Source organism: Manacus vitellinus, unplaced genomic scaffold, assembly GCF_001715985.3.
Source record: "Manacus vitellinus isolate BGI_N305 unplaced genomic scaffold, ASM171598v3 scaffold_24_pilon, whole genome shotgun sequence".
NCBI classification, from domain to species: Eukaryota; Metazoa; Chordata; class Aves; order Passeriformes; family Pipridae; genus Manacus; species Manacus vitellinus.
Window position 1 is genome coordinate 12,005,085 of NW_021939798.1, and position 15,787 is coordinate 12,020,871.

The window sequence follows — 15,787 nt, forward strand, 5'->3', positions numbered from 1 at the left end:
AGGCAGGAGGATGCAGAGAGGACCTACTCCAGCAGAACTCACAAGTTTCTTGGGGAGATTCTCATCACTGTCCAGGGCTCTCCACAGCTTCTCCAAGCAGCGCATGAAGTCCTCAAACCCTGACTCTTGCCTAAGCTCATAGAGCAGGGAGGAGTAGCCATGTACAGTGTCATGGAAACAGGCCACACGGTCCACATCCATGTCATTCTCCCCAGCAGAGATGGAAGCCAAGTCCACGAACACCTTCAGCTCATTTATATCTTCAATGAGACAAACACGAGTGAACAACAAACGAGGCAGCCTGAACACAACCCCATATCCCCACCTTCCACAGGAAACACAGAAAGGATGCTTTGAACACCGTCTCCTGTGCCCTCCCCCCATCCTGCCAGCAGCTTCCCCCATGATCCATCTGCCCTCAGGACCCCCTGGCCCTGCTCTCCCCCACCAGCAGAGCCCCAGCTGGGTCATGACCCGTGCCTGGGGTGGGGGGTGTCCGTGCAGGTCAGGGGGGTCTGTTCAAGTCAGCCCACTCAGCTGGCAGACACAGTTCCACTGTCTGAAACAACCAGTCTGAACTGAGTAGTAGCAGCTACTGAAGCCCCCCAGGCCCAGCCCAGCCCCTGGGCAGGGTGGTCACTGTGAGCTGCACCAGCTGCAGTGCAGGACACGTTTAAAGGGACTTTATAGCGCGTTCCACACCAAAACCCATGAGAGGTGTTTGTAACTATCAACACCAGAAGCAGTGAAGGCACAAAGCAGATGGGTCAGGGATAGAGTGTTCCTTGTTCCTTCTGCCCCCACACAAGCTGCCATCCCTTCCAGTACTCTCTGACTAATTCCTGGGTGAGCAGCACACACCTCTCAGTGCTTCCCTGACCCAGCAGACAAAGTCCTTCTGCTGGGCCAGCTCCCTCAGGCAGCCTCGGCGGGTCGCAGTGATCCCCTGCAGCCACGTCTTGGCCTGCACAAGCTCAGGGCTGATGGAATCCAGCTTCTGGGTCTTGGAGGACTCAAGCTTTTCTGTCTAGAAAGCAGGCAGTGCAAACATACATTCAGTCTGGAATTGGGAAATGCCACTGGTTCTGCAGCAGGGAGAGAAAAGCCCTCTGCAAAGCCACATCCCAACACAGGAATATCATGTCTCTTTTAGGAATGATGACACAAAAGCACTTTGAACGCCTGATTTTTACCCCAAATAAACATTTTGGGACAAGGAATTGTTCTTGACAAGCTACAATAGACTTGTGGGAAGGTTCAGATTTAGCCAAAACCTTGGCAGTACAGACCTGAAGGAGGGGATACTTACTATATCCAGCAAGTGTTCCAGGATACTGAAGTCACCAGAGAGGTTTAAGTTCTCTTTGACATTGGCAATGATCTTTGCAGCATCAAAAGTCAGATGCATTTCATGGTACTGCTGGATCTGCCGAACTCGCTGGTCGATCCAGGACCTGCTTTCTCCAGGTCGAAGCTCACAGATGGTGTTTAGCTCTGTTCTGAGATCTTCAGGATGATTTGTGAATTCCTGAAAAATTTTATCAACTGCAGAAAGTGTGAGACTTCCTGATCTGAGATCATTATACAGCATTTCATAGCTGGTAAAGCAAGGGCGGATCACGCTGGTCAAAACATCATCAAGGTTCAATTCAGGCACAGCATCCTCCTCCTCCTCCTCCTCCTCTTCTTCTGGCCATTCATACTCATACTGGTCTCCTGCCTCCTGTGCTGCTTCCTCCCAGAACTGCTGGAAGATCAGGCTGTCCTTAAAAGAGTGCATTTTCTGGACAAATTCCTTCAGCTCTGGCCCCAAGCTGTAGTAGGTCTGCAGGGGTCTCTTTCCCACGTTCACCACTTTATTTAGCCTTTTTAAGCGAAGATCTTCCGAGTGTTGAGATTCCACTTCACCTACATCCACTTGAAGAGAGACAGGTCAGGGATCAGGTGTGCAGCCTGGCTCCAGCTCACTCCACCCAACCCCCCAAGCCACAAAATGCTACTGGGCAGGTGGGGCCCTGTAAGTGTCATTTAATGCACAAGCACTCACTTGATCCCCCCAGTGCTCTGGGTTTACTTCCCCCACCCCTCCTCACCCTCACTGTGGTTTAGAATCAAACCTGTTTGCAAAACCCAAGGCATTTTCAAGGAAAATTGTGTTTTCTGGAGTTGCCACTGTCAGACTGCCCCCCCAGAACTCTACCTTTCACAGATGCCTGCACCTTCCTGCACATGCTCAGGAAGGTTCCTACTGCTTTTTGATCTTTCCTGAGCAGTGTGACCTCCTCTTGCCTCATCTGCAGCAGTTCTTTCAGGCTTCTCAGGAGTACTTCCTTTGTTTCACGTGGCAGTTGCTGGTGCTCTGAAAGAAAACCCACCTGCAGTCACAAGGTAGAAACTTCCCATGCCCTGAACCCCTGACTCAGGTTTGGATTTGCAGAGTCACAACCCAAACTGGGGCTGGGAGCTCCATGTAAAGGCCAAAGGGCAGCACTGCTGGAGCACCTCCTCAACATTCCCAATCCCTGGAGCATCAGCAGAGCAGGACATCCATCACTGCAGTGATGCTTTAAGGCAACCACACCACTTTTCAACACATCTCTTACTTGTCTCCCAAATACAGATGAACTGTTCCTCGTGCTGGAAAACCTCTTCCAGATGTTTCACAAGGATGCAGCCTTTCTGGATGTCATCAGTGACACTCTCAAACACGAAGTCTGCTGTGTGCATGATGTCCTTGGCTTTATCTGTGAGTTTTTCTATGAGGTTTCTGTTTCTTCCTGTTCCAGAAACAAAGCAGGTCAAAGCTAGATCAAGCCCTGCTTCCCAAAAATCCAGGCAGAATCAGCAACTATTCCATGCCATAGTACAGAGAGTCCATCTCCTATTGAATCCCTGCCCAAGAGCCTGTGGACTCCACCTTCCAACCCCTCATGTTTTTCTGAACAGAAAACCAGGATCTCAGGGCAGCAACTTGGAAACCTCCCATGCAGAACCCACACCCAAGCCCTGTGAGCAAACACAAGCCACCTGGATCCATTCACATGGCCAACACTTGGGTATTTTCGTGTGGCAACAACTTGTGAGAACCTCTCAGAGAAAGAAGTTCTGCTCTACAAATCCTGAGGCAGCTGCAGTGGATTAGCACAAGAGGAATACTGGATCCCTCTTCCTTGGCCTTTCCTCTCCAAAAGTAGGCTGAATACCTCAGACTTGGAGAAGAGCAATAAAACAAGAGCAGGACAGTTTCTCTGTGTTTGCTGCCCTGCACCGTGGCAGCAGCGAGGCAGAGAACAGCTCCTCAGAGCCTCCTGTAAATCTAACCACAGACATACCACTAAAGCTGAAGATCTGTTTGGTGTCAGGCCACGTAAGCAGGTGGTGCAGAATCATATCAAAATTGCCCTCGGACTGCTCCCTCCTGAGGGGCCAGGACTCCACGATGATGGTTGACACGAGCTGGCTGAACCGGTCCAGGCTGTAGGCAGAGATCTTCTCCAGGAGGTTGCTCTCTGTCTGCCAAGGCACACAGGAGAGGGCAGGGATGAACGAGGGTTTGGGATCACGCTGTGCCTGCATCTCAAAACTGGGCACTGATGCCAAGGAGTCCCACCTCCAGTGCTGAGGCGTGTCCCAAAAGAGCTGTGTGACACGACTGACACCAGAACTCCCGATGGAAACGCATCACAAGTCTCCCTCATGGACCCTTTAGCAGTGGATACTCATCTCCTGATTTCTTGTCAGTGCTTTTTGTTGTTGGTTTAACAGACTTAAACAATCCACAGCAACCCAAGCAACATCCAACGCTCCTCCCACCACCAGGCACATCCCTGTGCCACCAACAGGATTTCTGTGCAATGGGAAATTCAACTTCTCTTTCTCCTACCTTCCCTTTCCTACTTTTCCTTCCTACCTGTCCCTTCCCCTCCCAGGGCAGAGGCAGTACCTGGCAGGCTGCAGTTACAGCCTCTGTGGCACAGTCCTGGAAGCAGCGCTCGATGGAAGAGTCCAGCTGTGTGAACTGATGTTTCTGACAGCAGAACACCAAGATTTGGTTCACTGGAGGCTCCTAGAGGGCAGAAAGAAGATTTCTTATCATCTTAGTTTCCAAAAAGTGTTTCTTCTGACATGGAGTGCTGCTATGGAGGCAGTAAAAGGAACTAGGTTAAAAAGTGCAAGTTTTCCAGTGGGGCCACACATGACCCCATTTCTCAGGGCCTGGAAGAGATTATTTAATATCCATCTTCATTTAATATCCATCTCTCCAAGCCAAGCTTTTAGCAGGAAATATTTGTTTCCTGGTTCCACCATGAGAATTAACAGCTTAAAGAAGAGGTGAGGAGACACACAGGGTCAGTTTAGAAGGGCCTTACACATGTGGCTGTGCATTTGGGAGCCTGAACAGCACCACTTCTGCACAACGAGGAGAGAAGCACCAGCTTTGCTTCTCTGAGCCCTTAGGTGTTCACTTTTCACCCCCTGGTTCTTAAAACTATAGAGATGGTAATTGCTCAAAATGTGTCATTTCCTTTGAAGCACCAGGGCATCATTCCAGCCCTGCAGCCAGGTAGAAACCCTGACACCAAGGTCAGAGTGGTACATTGTCATGGCCCATTTTTGAGCTCCAGAACACAGTTTATAACAGTAATGGCAATTTTTACAATCCAAGCCACCCTGTTTCCAGTGTTCCTTCTCCAAGCACAGCAGAAGATGGTCCATTCCCTCTGAACCACCAGCTGTGACTGCCTGGAGCCTCCCCTACCTCCTGGATTCTTTTCCTCAGATCTTCAAGTAAAGTGTTCTTCCATGTCTTGGTGAACTCCTCATCTGGAAAGCTGATCTTCATAAACCCATTCCAGGCCTGCAGGGGAGAAACAAACAACCCCCAAACCACTGAATGCTGAGATTTAACAGTCAGAGAAAGAAATTAAAAGAACAATGGGGAAAAGAGGCCCCACACTCCTCAGACAGTCTGTAGTCCCTCCAGATTTTTGCATCCAGAAGCAAAGGGGCACCCCCAGAGCTGCAAAAGGCAGCTTTTAAGCCCAAAGAGTGTGTAAATGTCTCAGTTACTAAAGGAGACATTTGGAGGAACCACTTCCACCTTGCTGCTGGAAACTGTCCCAGGGAGGGCTGGGAGCAGCAGGTCAGACTGCCAGGGGCTGCTCTGAGCTCTGCCTGTTGGGAGGCCTGAAGGACAACCAGTGGGACACACAGGGAGCAGGACAACACCAACCAGGGGCAGCTCCTCACCCCAGAAACACCTCTGGAAACAGCTGAGAAAAAGGAGAACCAAGGTGAGCTGAGCAGCACCAATTCCAGCCCTTTGCTTCTCAGCCCAGCAGTGTTTCCAACACTGCCCATCCCCATCTCACTCCTCATCCAGCCACAGCAGCTGCAGTTCCCAGCAAGGAGCCATCAGGACTTTACGGTTAAGCTGCAGTAAAACATTATCAGAAGATGACAAACCCGAAGTTCCCAATGGACAGAGAACATCACATGCTCCAGGGACTCTTTCAGTAGCCTCTCCCTCAGAGTGTTCCTGAACCAGGTTCGAGTGTCTCTCAGAGCCCCTCGGAACATTTCTCCCACTGGACTTTCCTGCACAGCCTCTCTTGGAACCTGCCACACACACAGGAGGAGACAACAAACCAGAACAGTTCAAGCAGGAGAGCAACACATGATTTAAATCAATACTTCTAAAAAGAAGGCCTAAAGGTATCCAAAGCACAAAAGTGCCCAGCAACAGACCCACCACTGCTTAAATAAAGAACAGAGGGAGGCTGGGAAAAGGCAGTGCTTACAGAGAGCTTGGGCCTAAGAATGCTTGTTCCAGGAAATAAAGACAACATATGTTTACAAAAACCAGACATAAAGCTTATGACATCCAACCTGAGCATTTGATCCAACCTGATTTTTCAATAATAACAAAAATTATGAGGTGATTTCACAACTTTCTGAAAGTATCACAGTCCTGGTTAGAGTGGCAAGTTCTCCAAACTGAGAATGGATCTGATCTAAACCCAATCTGTTGTACCATATTTGTGATATTTTTGGATATCTTGCTCCCATCAAGCCAAGAGTGGTTCCTTGGTACTCACTGCTGTGGGCTGAAGTTTGGCAACCTTGGCAATCAGCATGGCAGCAGTGGCAGGAATCGAGAACCACCTCCCATCCCTCGTGGACTTGCAGAGCCTCGTGTGCAGCTTGATGCAGCAGGTCAGGCAGGACTGCCAAGAGCGACCTTCCAGAGCTCTGAGGGCAGGAATACAGAGGAACAATTAATTTTCTGCTCAGAGAAAAAATAAAAAATAAAAAAAAAGAAAACCTCTACCACATTCAACAGTGGCAGCTAACCATCCCTCCCTCAGGTGGATTTAATAAGTGGGATAGAAATCCAGGATTCTTTTATTCACACAGATTTCAAGGCACACATTCAAGCTACAGCATGGCCCCAACCCTCAAGCAGATGAAGGACAGTGCTCTCACAAAGGTGCAGTTACCTGGCTGGTGGCTCATCCAAGGCACACAGCACTGTCTTTAGAAGATTCTCTAACTATGGAAAGACAGAAATATTAAACTGTGAAAGAAATCTTACAGACTGGTTTCTCATTAGCTGAGAGGATGCTGTGAGAAAGGGAATTCCCTGTTCTTCCATGTCTTCTCTAATGCTTTAATTTTTTACCATAACATTGCAAAATTTATTTACTGGATGTTGGAGCCAACACATGGGTGGCTTTTATTTGTACAAACCAAACCTGCACTTCTTACAATCTAGGGGTTTAAAACTTATTATTAGTTGCAACATTCTATTCCTGCTGTCCTCACACAAACACAAGTGTCTTCACAACAGCAGGAAAATCTCCCAAAACCAGTAGTCCCTTTGTCCAACCTCCCCTCTGCAAAAAATCAGTTTCAGGTACATGTCTGAGGAGCTCAGGACTAAAATATTTGCCCTCACTGACGAAAAACAAATCCAGCCAAGCACACCCTTCTCTCATCCAGGCCAACAACACTTTTTGCTGCAGATACACCCTCAAGTCTCCTCTTGGGAGTCTCTGACTTCAGAGCAATTACTTTTGCTTTTAGCTAAATTTGAAGCTCTTTGTGATGTGACCTGCTACCAACCCCCCAGTGATGGTCAGTTCTGCTAAAAGTCACCCAAGAGCCCAGTCTGAGTCTTTGTCCCAGAGCTGGGTAAAGCTGCCAGAAGACAAACCTCAGTGTTACTCCACGGAAGGTTAACGTCCTCTAATCTGTAGAAAACACCTTGCAGAGTAACCAACAAATCCCTGGGGAAATCTCTTATGAACTCAGCCAGGCTCCTCAGGGGCAGCACACAGAGCCAGGACCTCACCAGCGTGGGATCAAAGTCCAGCAGGTACTTCTTTTCCTCCATTAGTTGCAGCAGAGTCGCTCTGGAGAAAAGACAAAACAAAAATCTTCAAGAGCTCGGGGTACAAAAGGCCAAGAGCTCGTTCAGCCCACAGAGGAGTCTCACTCTCACTCCTGTGCTCTCTTCACTGCAGCTGAGCATCAGTGGAAGTCCCTGAGGCCCAGCAATGGCAGAGGCAGAGCCAAACCACGGGGTAGAAGCACTCAAGGAAAATAAACTCCAGGTCTTGCTCAGACTCTGCACAACACCCATCACAAGCTGCTTTAACTCCCACCTGCTGCAAAGCTGGGAGAACTGAGAGGTCACCCCCTGCCCAGCTGGGCCATACCCCGTGATCTCTGAGCACCCACGAGGGCTGTGCCAATACCCCAAACACCCACCACCACCAAGCTATGGTTTGTACCTCTTAAAAAACAGGAGAAAAAAAAATACTTAAAGTAAGGTAATCACCACCAAGTACAGCCCCAAGGCAGTGGGTATAACACTGGGTATAACCAGGAATTCTGGAAAACTCACGGATCTCGCTTCTTCCTTGTTTCAGCAAATGAAAACCCTTCCAGCCCTGCCCAGACATCTTCCTCCACTGGAAAGTGCTCCTGCTGCACAGGAGCAGCAAAGGAATGCAGAAGGGGAAGGATCCACACCCACTGGTCTACTCCACCTTCAATGCATCTGTGGCAGAAATTTGCCAGTAAAACCTTCAAGCTAAAACAAAAAAATACCCAAACAAACACAGTGAGTGAAAGAACAGCTTTATCCAGGCCAGGAGAACACCCATGGGGTCGGGGGCTGCATCTCAGTCTCCCTGTGCACCCTCAATCAACCTCTGATGGTTATTGTAGCTCCACCTTGTCTTCACTGGGGAGTGCACACTAAAGGTTTAAGAGCTGTAACGTTCCCGAATCTCTCTGCACAGACCCCACTACCTGAGCACTGAGAAATCCCAGCTCTTTATCTACAGTTTCCCCACGACCCCACCCAGCCCTGTGACACCCACACAGAGCCAGGTACTCTGGGAACAATTCTTGGCCTTCTTGGCTGGGCTGAAATACTACAAAAGGAAAAATAACAAGAGAGGTATGTGACTGTGAGAGGGCCCCCGAGAGGCTGGGTATCCTTTATCCCTGGAGTTTTTCAGAACCCCACTGCCTGGATGTTAGCCCTGCTTCAAGCAGGAGGCTAGAACTGAGACCTCCAAAGATACCCTCAAATGTAACGTTTTTTCCTGATTCTCTGGCAGGACAGGGCTGGATTCCTGACTGTTCTATCAAAGGGTGCCATGCTGGCAGCAAAAACAGCCCAGTCAGGTACTGGGTACGTGGAGCACTTACCAGACAACTCCTTCAAAAGCCTTTTTGATGTGATCAATCTCATCCTGTACAGTTTGTTGTGACACCTTGTCCAAGCACAAGAGGCTACACAGGCTAGCCAGGTCATCTTTAGATGCTGGAAGTAAAAAATCCTCAACTACCATGAGGATGGTGAGCCCCAGAGCCAGTTTGCTTTTGATGACCCCCTGTGATGCTTCTGGAGCAATGGAAGGAACAGGTATTTTCTTCATATAATTTATCAGCACATCATTCACCTGGGATAAAGAAGGGAAGAAACAAACCAACCACAGCATTAGTCTTCTTCTTGTGAAGCCCTTTTCCTCTGCCTGTTACAGTGAGGCCACAGGACAGCCCTGGACTGGCACCATCTGCCTTGGGGACTTGAGTGACACCTGTGCATTTCTAGGTGTGGTTCTGACATCCCATGTGGGTCAGCTGCAGAGCTGGCATGTGGTGACTTGGTACTTGAGTGGGTTTTGTGTTGGGATATTAATTTCCTAAGTCTGGCCTGTTAGTTTTGCTGCCAGTCACTCTGTCACCAACTTCTCTGCACTTGTCTCTGATTCCAAACCTGCCTGGTCTTTGGGAGAAGCTCCTCCTGATCCTGTTCTAAGCAGTGATGCCAACAGGGCTTCTGGAGTGCAAAATGTCTTACTTGACATAATTGGGAAATATGGCAGAAATGCCACATTGTCTTCTTTGGAGCTTCAGAGCAGTGTCAGGCTGCTCCTTTTTAACTCTACAGGCTCCCTGCTCCTGGTGAAAGGGAGAGGCCACTCCCAACAAAGTCAAGTAAGACAGGATCCCTGCTGGTTCTGTGCCTGAACTTTGACTGGAAAAGCAAAATTAACCCACCAAGGCCCATAACAAAATTAAAGTCTGGGTTTAGTAACTGATGTCTGGTTTCCAGCCCCTGTGGAAGAGAAGGGATTACCTGCTCCTTGCCAAAGTTTAGTGCTTCCCATCGCATTGCCCGGCCATCGTGCACCAGCTGGGCCACTGTAACATCATAAAACTGTCTCAGCTGGAAGAGGAAGTTCCTCATGTTTTCAGGACTCCAGGTGTCAAGAATGCTGAAGATATTTTCTAACATAACATTGGCAGCTATTTTCTTCCCTTCCACCACTTCTTTGTTTTTATCGACAATATAGGTACCCCAAATTTTTTTAAACATAGAAGGCCTTGCACACACGATGTCATCATACTGGTGCCACTCTAGAACAGCAACACAACAGGAAAACAGTCATTGAAATCACATCACCCTTCCAGCTGCCCACAGAAATACCCCCACTGGCCCATTAAGCTTCCAGCTGCAGGCAGGGCCATCTAACAGGATTGCTGGTCCATGTGACAGCACAAATCATCCCAAATCAGACCATGGATCACCCAATGTGCAGGTCCAGGCTCACCTCCATTGTTGAGCCAGGTGCTTTTTATCAATAAGCAGCGATTCACAAATTTATCTACTGGAGGCTTGTAAATGAACTCGTACTGCCCATTGTCACAGGTCACCCAGTACTTGTAAGGAATGCATTTATCCAGGATCTCTTTCGTGAGGGTTACAGTGCCTTCAATGAGGTATCCATGCTCTCCCAGATTCCTAGGAAACAAAAAACACAGCAAAGGCAGGCATAGGACATGTCAGCTGATCTACAGACTTCCTTTTCCATGCATCACTCCATTTTTAATCAGAATGGTGATTAAACAAGAACAGTTTTAAAGCAGTTTTCCCCACTGTGAAACCCTCTGTAGCAACACCAACCCATGGACACAAAGCCCCAGCCTTGAGGCACCACACTGATCCTGTTCTCCAAAGCTCTCCTGTGCCTGTGTGCCTCGAGGTACTCACCTGGTGCAGGTCATCTCACAGATGTTTTCCTTCCACTTTGCATAGGGAGAAACACCCTCAGCTCTGATGAACACTTTATGGGCCTCGGGGTTCAGTCCGAAGTCTTTGGATAATATTGCATGGAAATACACTGTAACACCCCCCTCACGGCTCACGGGGCTGCAAGAAAGGATCAGAAGGGAAACAGAAAAAATTCTCTTTTTTTCCTTTTAATTGCACAAATCATTATAAACCACAAATCAGATCTGAGCCACCAGCTGACTGGCTGCAAGACTCATAATTTCTGGCAGCAGGTCACTCAGATTGGTGTTAGAGCAGGCCTAGTGCAAAGCCCAGTGCAAATAGAAACACAGGCTCCTCAAGGCAGCAGGAAAGGCTCTGGCCCAGCAGAGCCACCTGGAATGGATGAGCTTTCTCCCTCCTCCAGCTCACACACATTAAAAACCCTCTTCACACCATTAATCTAAAGAGTAATGTGTGTGAAGCACGTGTTGCTCATAAGAGCAAGAAAGAAGAGGGTGATCTTGTTTTTATTCATCAGATGCTCGAGCAGGTTCAAGGACCACCTGTGCCACATCACCTGTGCTGCAGCTCCCACTGAACACTGGCTCTCTTGTGCACGAGCACTTCACCTCAGTTTTAAGGCAATTCTATCTCCACACATCCAAGGTACACCTAACCCCAGTACCTCAGTCCCCCACCTCAGTCTGGAGTCCTCCAGTCCTCCTCACAGCAACTCCTCCCACTGAAGAATGCTGGGGAGCAGCGGGGCTGTTCTCACCTTTCCTTAATCTTTTCCACACGTTTCTGGTTGCTTTGCTCCTTTTTGTTCTTGCAAGTGTCTGCTGCAGCTGCAGCACCAGCACCATCCTTTCTGGCAGCCTCAGCTCCCTTGGTGGGACTGCTCTTCTCACTCACTTGAGGCATTTCCTTACTTGTGCTCTTACTTTTCTGCTTTGTGTTTTCATTCTGCAGCAGAGAGACAGACAATGCCCAGTGAAACAGGAGACCCTGGAAGTGCAACACCTGCTCAGCCAGGTGGGGATACCCAGCACTCACAGCACACCACCAGCTTCATCCTCCTGGAAACACTGATCCCTCACTGAGGGAAGCTGCTGGTTAAGGAAAGCAGTGCACAGCGGAAGAGGAATCCAACCCCAACACACCGCCAAGCAGTCAGGCCAGTGAGCCCCAGGTGCCAGAGGATGGGGCATAAAGAAAGTGAAGGAGAACCCACAGCAACTTCCAGCTCACCAGGCCTGTGTGTGAGCAGAGCACAAACACCCACAAAGGACAAGGATCCCCTTTCCTGAGGAGATCTGAGAGCCCCCTGGAGAGGAGACACCTCCCAGCTCCCGGGGGCAACTGAGCGACCCCTCAGTGAGAGCAGGGCTGGCACTAACACCCAGGAGAGCAGGGCTGCAATGAGAACCCCCCCAGAGTGCTCCCCTTGTCCCTGGGCTCGTGCTCCTCAGCTCCACTGACAGCACAGACGCGTCCCAGCTGGAAAGGGAAGCTTGGCCCAACTCCATGGAATACTCACCGGAGAGTTCTCTCCCACCTTGCCAGTGTTCCCCTTCTGCCTGGGGTCCTGTTTGTTCTTCCCAGCCTGTGGGCTCTGGGCCACAGGTGAGGTCTTAGTGTCCGGTTTCCTCTTGGGCTCCTGGGCAGGAGGCAGCCCAGGGGCAGCACTTGCTCCCTGCCCTGCTGAGGCCACGTTCTTACTGCTGCCCTGGGACTGGGAACCTGCTCTGGTTTCTGGAAGCTGGCCAGGGGCACGACTGCCCTGTTCCACGTTAGCCCTGATGGTTTCTCCGTGCTCTGTGGTTCTTCCATCCCCCAGACTGTCCCTTGGGGCTGCAGAGCTGGGAGCTGGGGCAGCCTGGCTGGCGGTGCCGCTCTGCTTTGGTGGGGTCAGCCCATCTGCTTCCAGGCTGGCAGGTTCCTTCCCCGGGTGAGCCAACGCCCCATCGCCTTCAGCTGTGCCTCCACTGGCATCAGCAAGTACATCAGCACCGGGTTTTGCTGCCTCACTGCCGGGGGCTTGGATTTCTTGTGGAAAAACACATGTATCAGGCAATTCTGTGGTTTGAGCTGGGGCTGTGCTTAGAGGTGGCAGAGAGTCCTGTTCCCCGGAGCTAGAAGGACATTTCTTTACTTTATTCCTCTTCTTTTTCTATTAAAAAAAAAAAAAACCAGAAACAAACACCACAATGTCTGTTTATTCATTGCCAAAGAGAAATTCTTTGTCACTTCCTCCACTGCAGCAAGTGCCGACATCTTCCTGCAACGCTGGGTAAACAGAGAGCGACCAGGAAGAGGAGGGACAAGCTTGTGAAATGCTAATAACTCTCGGGAATTCTGCAGTTTTAATATTCAAGCCTTGCTCAGCAGGAGCACGGGGCAGTGCTGCAGTGAACTGCGTGCTGTTTCCCCAGCAGCACAGGCAGTGCTGGGGGAGCTGCAGGCCCAGCACAGCAACGTCAGCAAACACAGCACAGCTCCCTGGAGGAACCCGGGCAGCAGCTCCCCGGCGTGGCCACAGGGATCTGCAGGATGCAGCCCAGCCCCAGAGAGGAGAGCAACAAGTCACAGCTGCTCCTCAGCACCGACCAAGAGCCTCACCTTCCTCTGTGATGTCCCAGCAGAGTCACCAGCCCCGCACTGAGCCGTGGGCTGTGAGCTGTCACTTGGAGCTGTCACATCCTCCGGCAGCGAGGATCCCTCTTCCCCCTCCTGTGTTTCAGCAGGGGGAGGAGCCCCACCTGCAGAGCATTCAGGTGTGGTGTCTGAGGGGTTGATCAGAGCCCTTGCATTATCCATCAGCAATTCTCCCTCTGCCTCCTTTTTTTCAATGGTGGAAGAAGGCCTGGCAGCACCTTCTCCCTTCACCTCTGATCCTGCATCAGGGACTGGAGAGAGCTGCACCTCTCTTCTCTCTGCAGTGGAGGTAAAGTTCATTGTTAAACTAGAGACTCACCCCCCAGTGGGGTCACAGAATGGGTTGGAAGGGACCTTAAAGCTCATCTTGTTCTACCCCCTGCCATGGGCAGGGACACCTTCCACTAGACCAAGTTGCTCCAAGCCCATGGATGGGGAGACAATAAAAAAAAAAGTAGCACTCATGGGTTCAGTTTAGAAAGACAGTTTAATAGGAGAGAAAAGGAAAGGAAAATTATGATAATAACTAGAGAATATAGCAAGTGATGCACAGGGTGGTTGCTCACCACCCACTGACTGATGCCCAGACAGTCCCTGAGCAGTGGCTGTCACCCCCCCAGCCAAATCCCCCCAGTTTTTTCTTCAGCACAATGTCCTGTGGTCTGGAACATCCCTTTGGGCATTGGGGTCGCCTGTCCTGGCTGTGCCCCCTCCCAGCTTCTCGAGCCCCCCAGCCTCTTGCTGGCCAGGCAGTGTGAGAGGCTGAGAAGTCCTTGGCTCAGTGTAAGCACCACTCATCAGCAGCAGAGCCAGCAGGGTGTTATCAGCAGGATTCTCATCCTGAACCCAAACATGACTCTGTAGCAGCTCCTTGGAAGAAAACTAACTCTGTCCCAGCCAAAGTCAGGACGGGAACACAGAGGAGCTGTTTTGTTGCTCCCTGTTCCACAGCTCCCACCAGCAGTGCCACCACTCCCCCTGCACAGCCTCCTGCCCCCGCCCCAACCCCAAGGCCCTGCCAGCAGCAGAATAATTAAGGAACCACAGCACTGAGGTCCTGCTCCAGCCCTGCCCCTCCTCTGGACACGCTGCCTGTCCAGCACTCACAGACCCCCAGGACGAGCAGTGACAGGACACTGGCTCCTCTCAGCTGTCACAGCCTTCTGGGCTGGCTGTGTGACCACTCCCACACAGCTGAGTCCTTTCCAGGAAGGCAGGGGAAACTCCCTTTTAATCTTCATAATTTTATCTAGTCCTTAAAAAACCTGTGAAAAGGCAGCTCAGGGTCAAGTCAGGCAGAAGAGCAGATCTCTGCCTTTCTGCAGGGGTTCCACAGGCTCCCCTGCACAGCCTCTACCCCAGTTCTGAGTGCAAAAGCTTTGAATCTCAGCTGCTTTTGATGTCCTTCCTACAGCATTCTAGAGCTGGAGACCCCAGGTTTGTCACCCTGCCACACTGGACTGCAGAGGGATTTGCCAAGAACTGTCCAATCAGCACTGCACTCTTAAGATACCACTTCTTCCTATCAACAAACCAAAAGCCATTCTGGTGGCCCAGGACATTCTGCCTTAAACAAATAAAGGATTAGGAAATATTTTCCCCACCATAACAGTGCTGTGTACTTAATTCTGTCACTGTTCAGAAAGGCAGAATTAGTGTGTTCTAAACATAATAACAAGATGCAAGTAGGATACTCTGGTTCAGGAGCGACTCAACCAGTCTTTGTAACACAAAAACCAGTCCCAGTCATTGGCAAAACAGAAATTAGTTCAACACTGGACACCTGTGTGTGGAGGCTGTGTGTAGGATATGCCAGCAGCTGACTCACTTCTCCGTCCCCTATCAGTCACTGCAAAGTGAGAAAAACTGTCTCTGGTCAGGAATGCAAGGGGAGTTCGGGATGAGAGTTTGGGATGAGAGCTGTGTAATGCCCCGGGCAGAGCAGAGCCCGGAGCCACACAGGCAGCTGGGATGAAAAGCACCAGGACACCGTCAGCCTCTGGTCACTGTGCAGCCCCAGCTCACCCCACACCTCCTACCTGGGTCCTGGTCCCCAGGGACGGCGCCGGGAGCCAGGCTGGCCCCACACTTGCTGCAAGAGCCGGGCGGGCCATCCCCAGAAGCGAAGTGACACACTTGGCACTGCATGTTCCTGGTCGCAGGCCCTGCGGGGACCTTGGGAGCCACGAGGGGAGAGAAGGGGACAGGGCAGAGAGAGAGATACCGACATTAAAGTGTGATAATGGAACTTTGTCACATCACCCTCAGCCTGGCTCCGTTTTATCATCTGGAAACAACCTGTGACACCGGAGAGCGTGGGGAGGTGGGAACCACAGACGCATTAAAAATAATTAAGTACAAACAGCAGCTCCCCCTGCGCTGAGGCCTCGTGCAACGAACGGACCTGGGTCACACCGCGCTCCCTGCCCGGAGCCCTGCGCGGGGCTGCGCCCGCCGGGCTGGGCTCGGTCCGGTTCCCCTGGGCAGGGTCGGGGGTCGGGCAGCAGGAACCGTCTCCCCCTGGGCTGGGCTCGGTCGGGTCCCCGTGGGCAG

General features: G+C 50.7%; 1 protein-coding gene across 1 annotated transcript in view; it reads right to left on the minus strand.

The window, feature by feature from the left end:
* RNF213 (ring finger protein 213) overlaps positions 1 to 13,502 on the minus strand; it is a 43,988-nt gene extending 30,486 nt beyond the window's left edge. Inside the window, exons 1-20 of the mRNA XM_018073312.3 lie at positions 13,199 to 13,502; positions 12,117 to 12,749; positions 11,355 to 11,542; positions 10,574 to 10,732; positions 10,134 to 10,324; positions 9,659 to 9,939; positions 8,725 to 8,978; positions 7,910 to 8,098; positions 7,217 to 7,415; positions 6,501 to 6,553; positions 6,099 to 6,252; positions 5,467 to 5,619; positions 4,760 to 4,858; positions 3,944 to 4,066; positions 3,333 to 3,513; positions 2,604 to 2,777; positions 2,201 to 2,359; positions 1,310 to 1,917; positions 862 to 1,027; positions 43 to 260 (exon numbers count right to left, since the gene is read on the minus strand). Coding sequence (XP_017928801.2) covers positions 43 to 260; positions 862 to 1,027; positions 1,310 to 1,917; positions 2,201 to 2,359; positions 2,604 to 2,777; positions 3,333 to 3,513; positions 3,944 to 4,066; positions 4,760 to 4,858; positions 5,467 to 5,619; positions 6,099 to 6,252; positions 6,501 to 6,553; positions 7,217 to 7,415; positions 7,910 to 8,098; positions 8,725 to 8,978; positions 9,659 to 9,939; positions 10,134 to 10,324; positions 10,574 to 10,732; positions 11,355 to 11,542; positions 12,117 to 12,749; positions 13,199 to 13,396 — 4,380 coding nt within the window. The 5' untranslated portion in view covers positions 13,397 to 13,502. The remainder of the gene's footprint in view (positions 1 to 42; positions 261 to 861; positions 1,028 to 1,309; positions 1,918 to 2,200; positions 2,360 to 2,603; positions 2,778 to 3,332; positions 3,514 to 3,943; positions 4,067 to 4,759; positions 4,859 to 5,466; positions 5,620 to 6,098; positions 6,253 to 6,500; positions 6,554 to 7,216; positions 7,416 to 7,909; positions 8,099 to 8,724; positions 8,979 to 9,658; positions 9,940 to 10,133; positions 10,325 to 10,573; positions 10,733 to 11,354; positions 11,543 to 12,116; positions 12,750 to 13,198) is intronic.
* Positions 13,503 to 15,787: the final 2,285 nt, after the last annotated feature.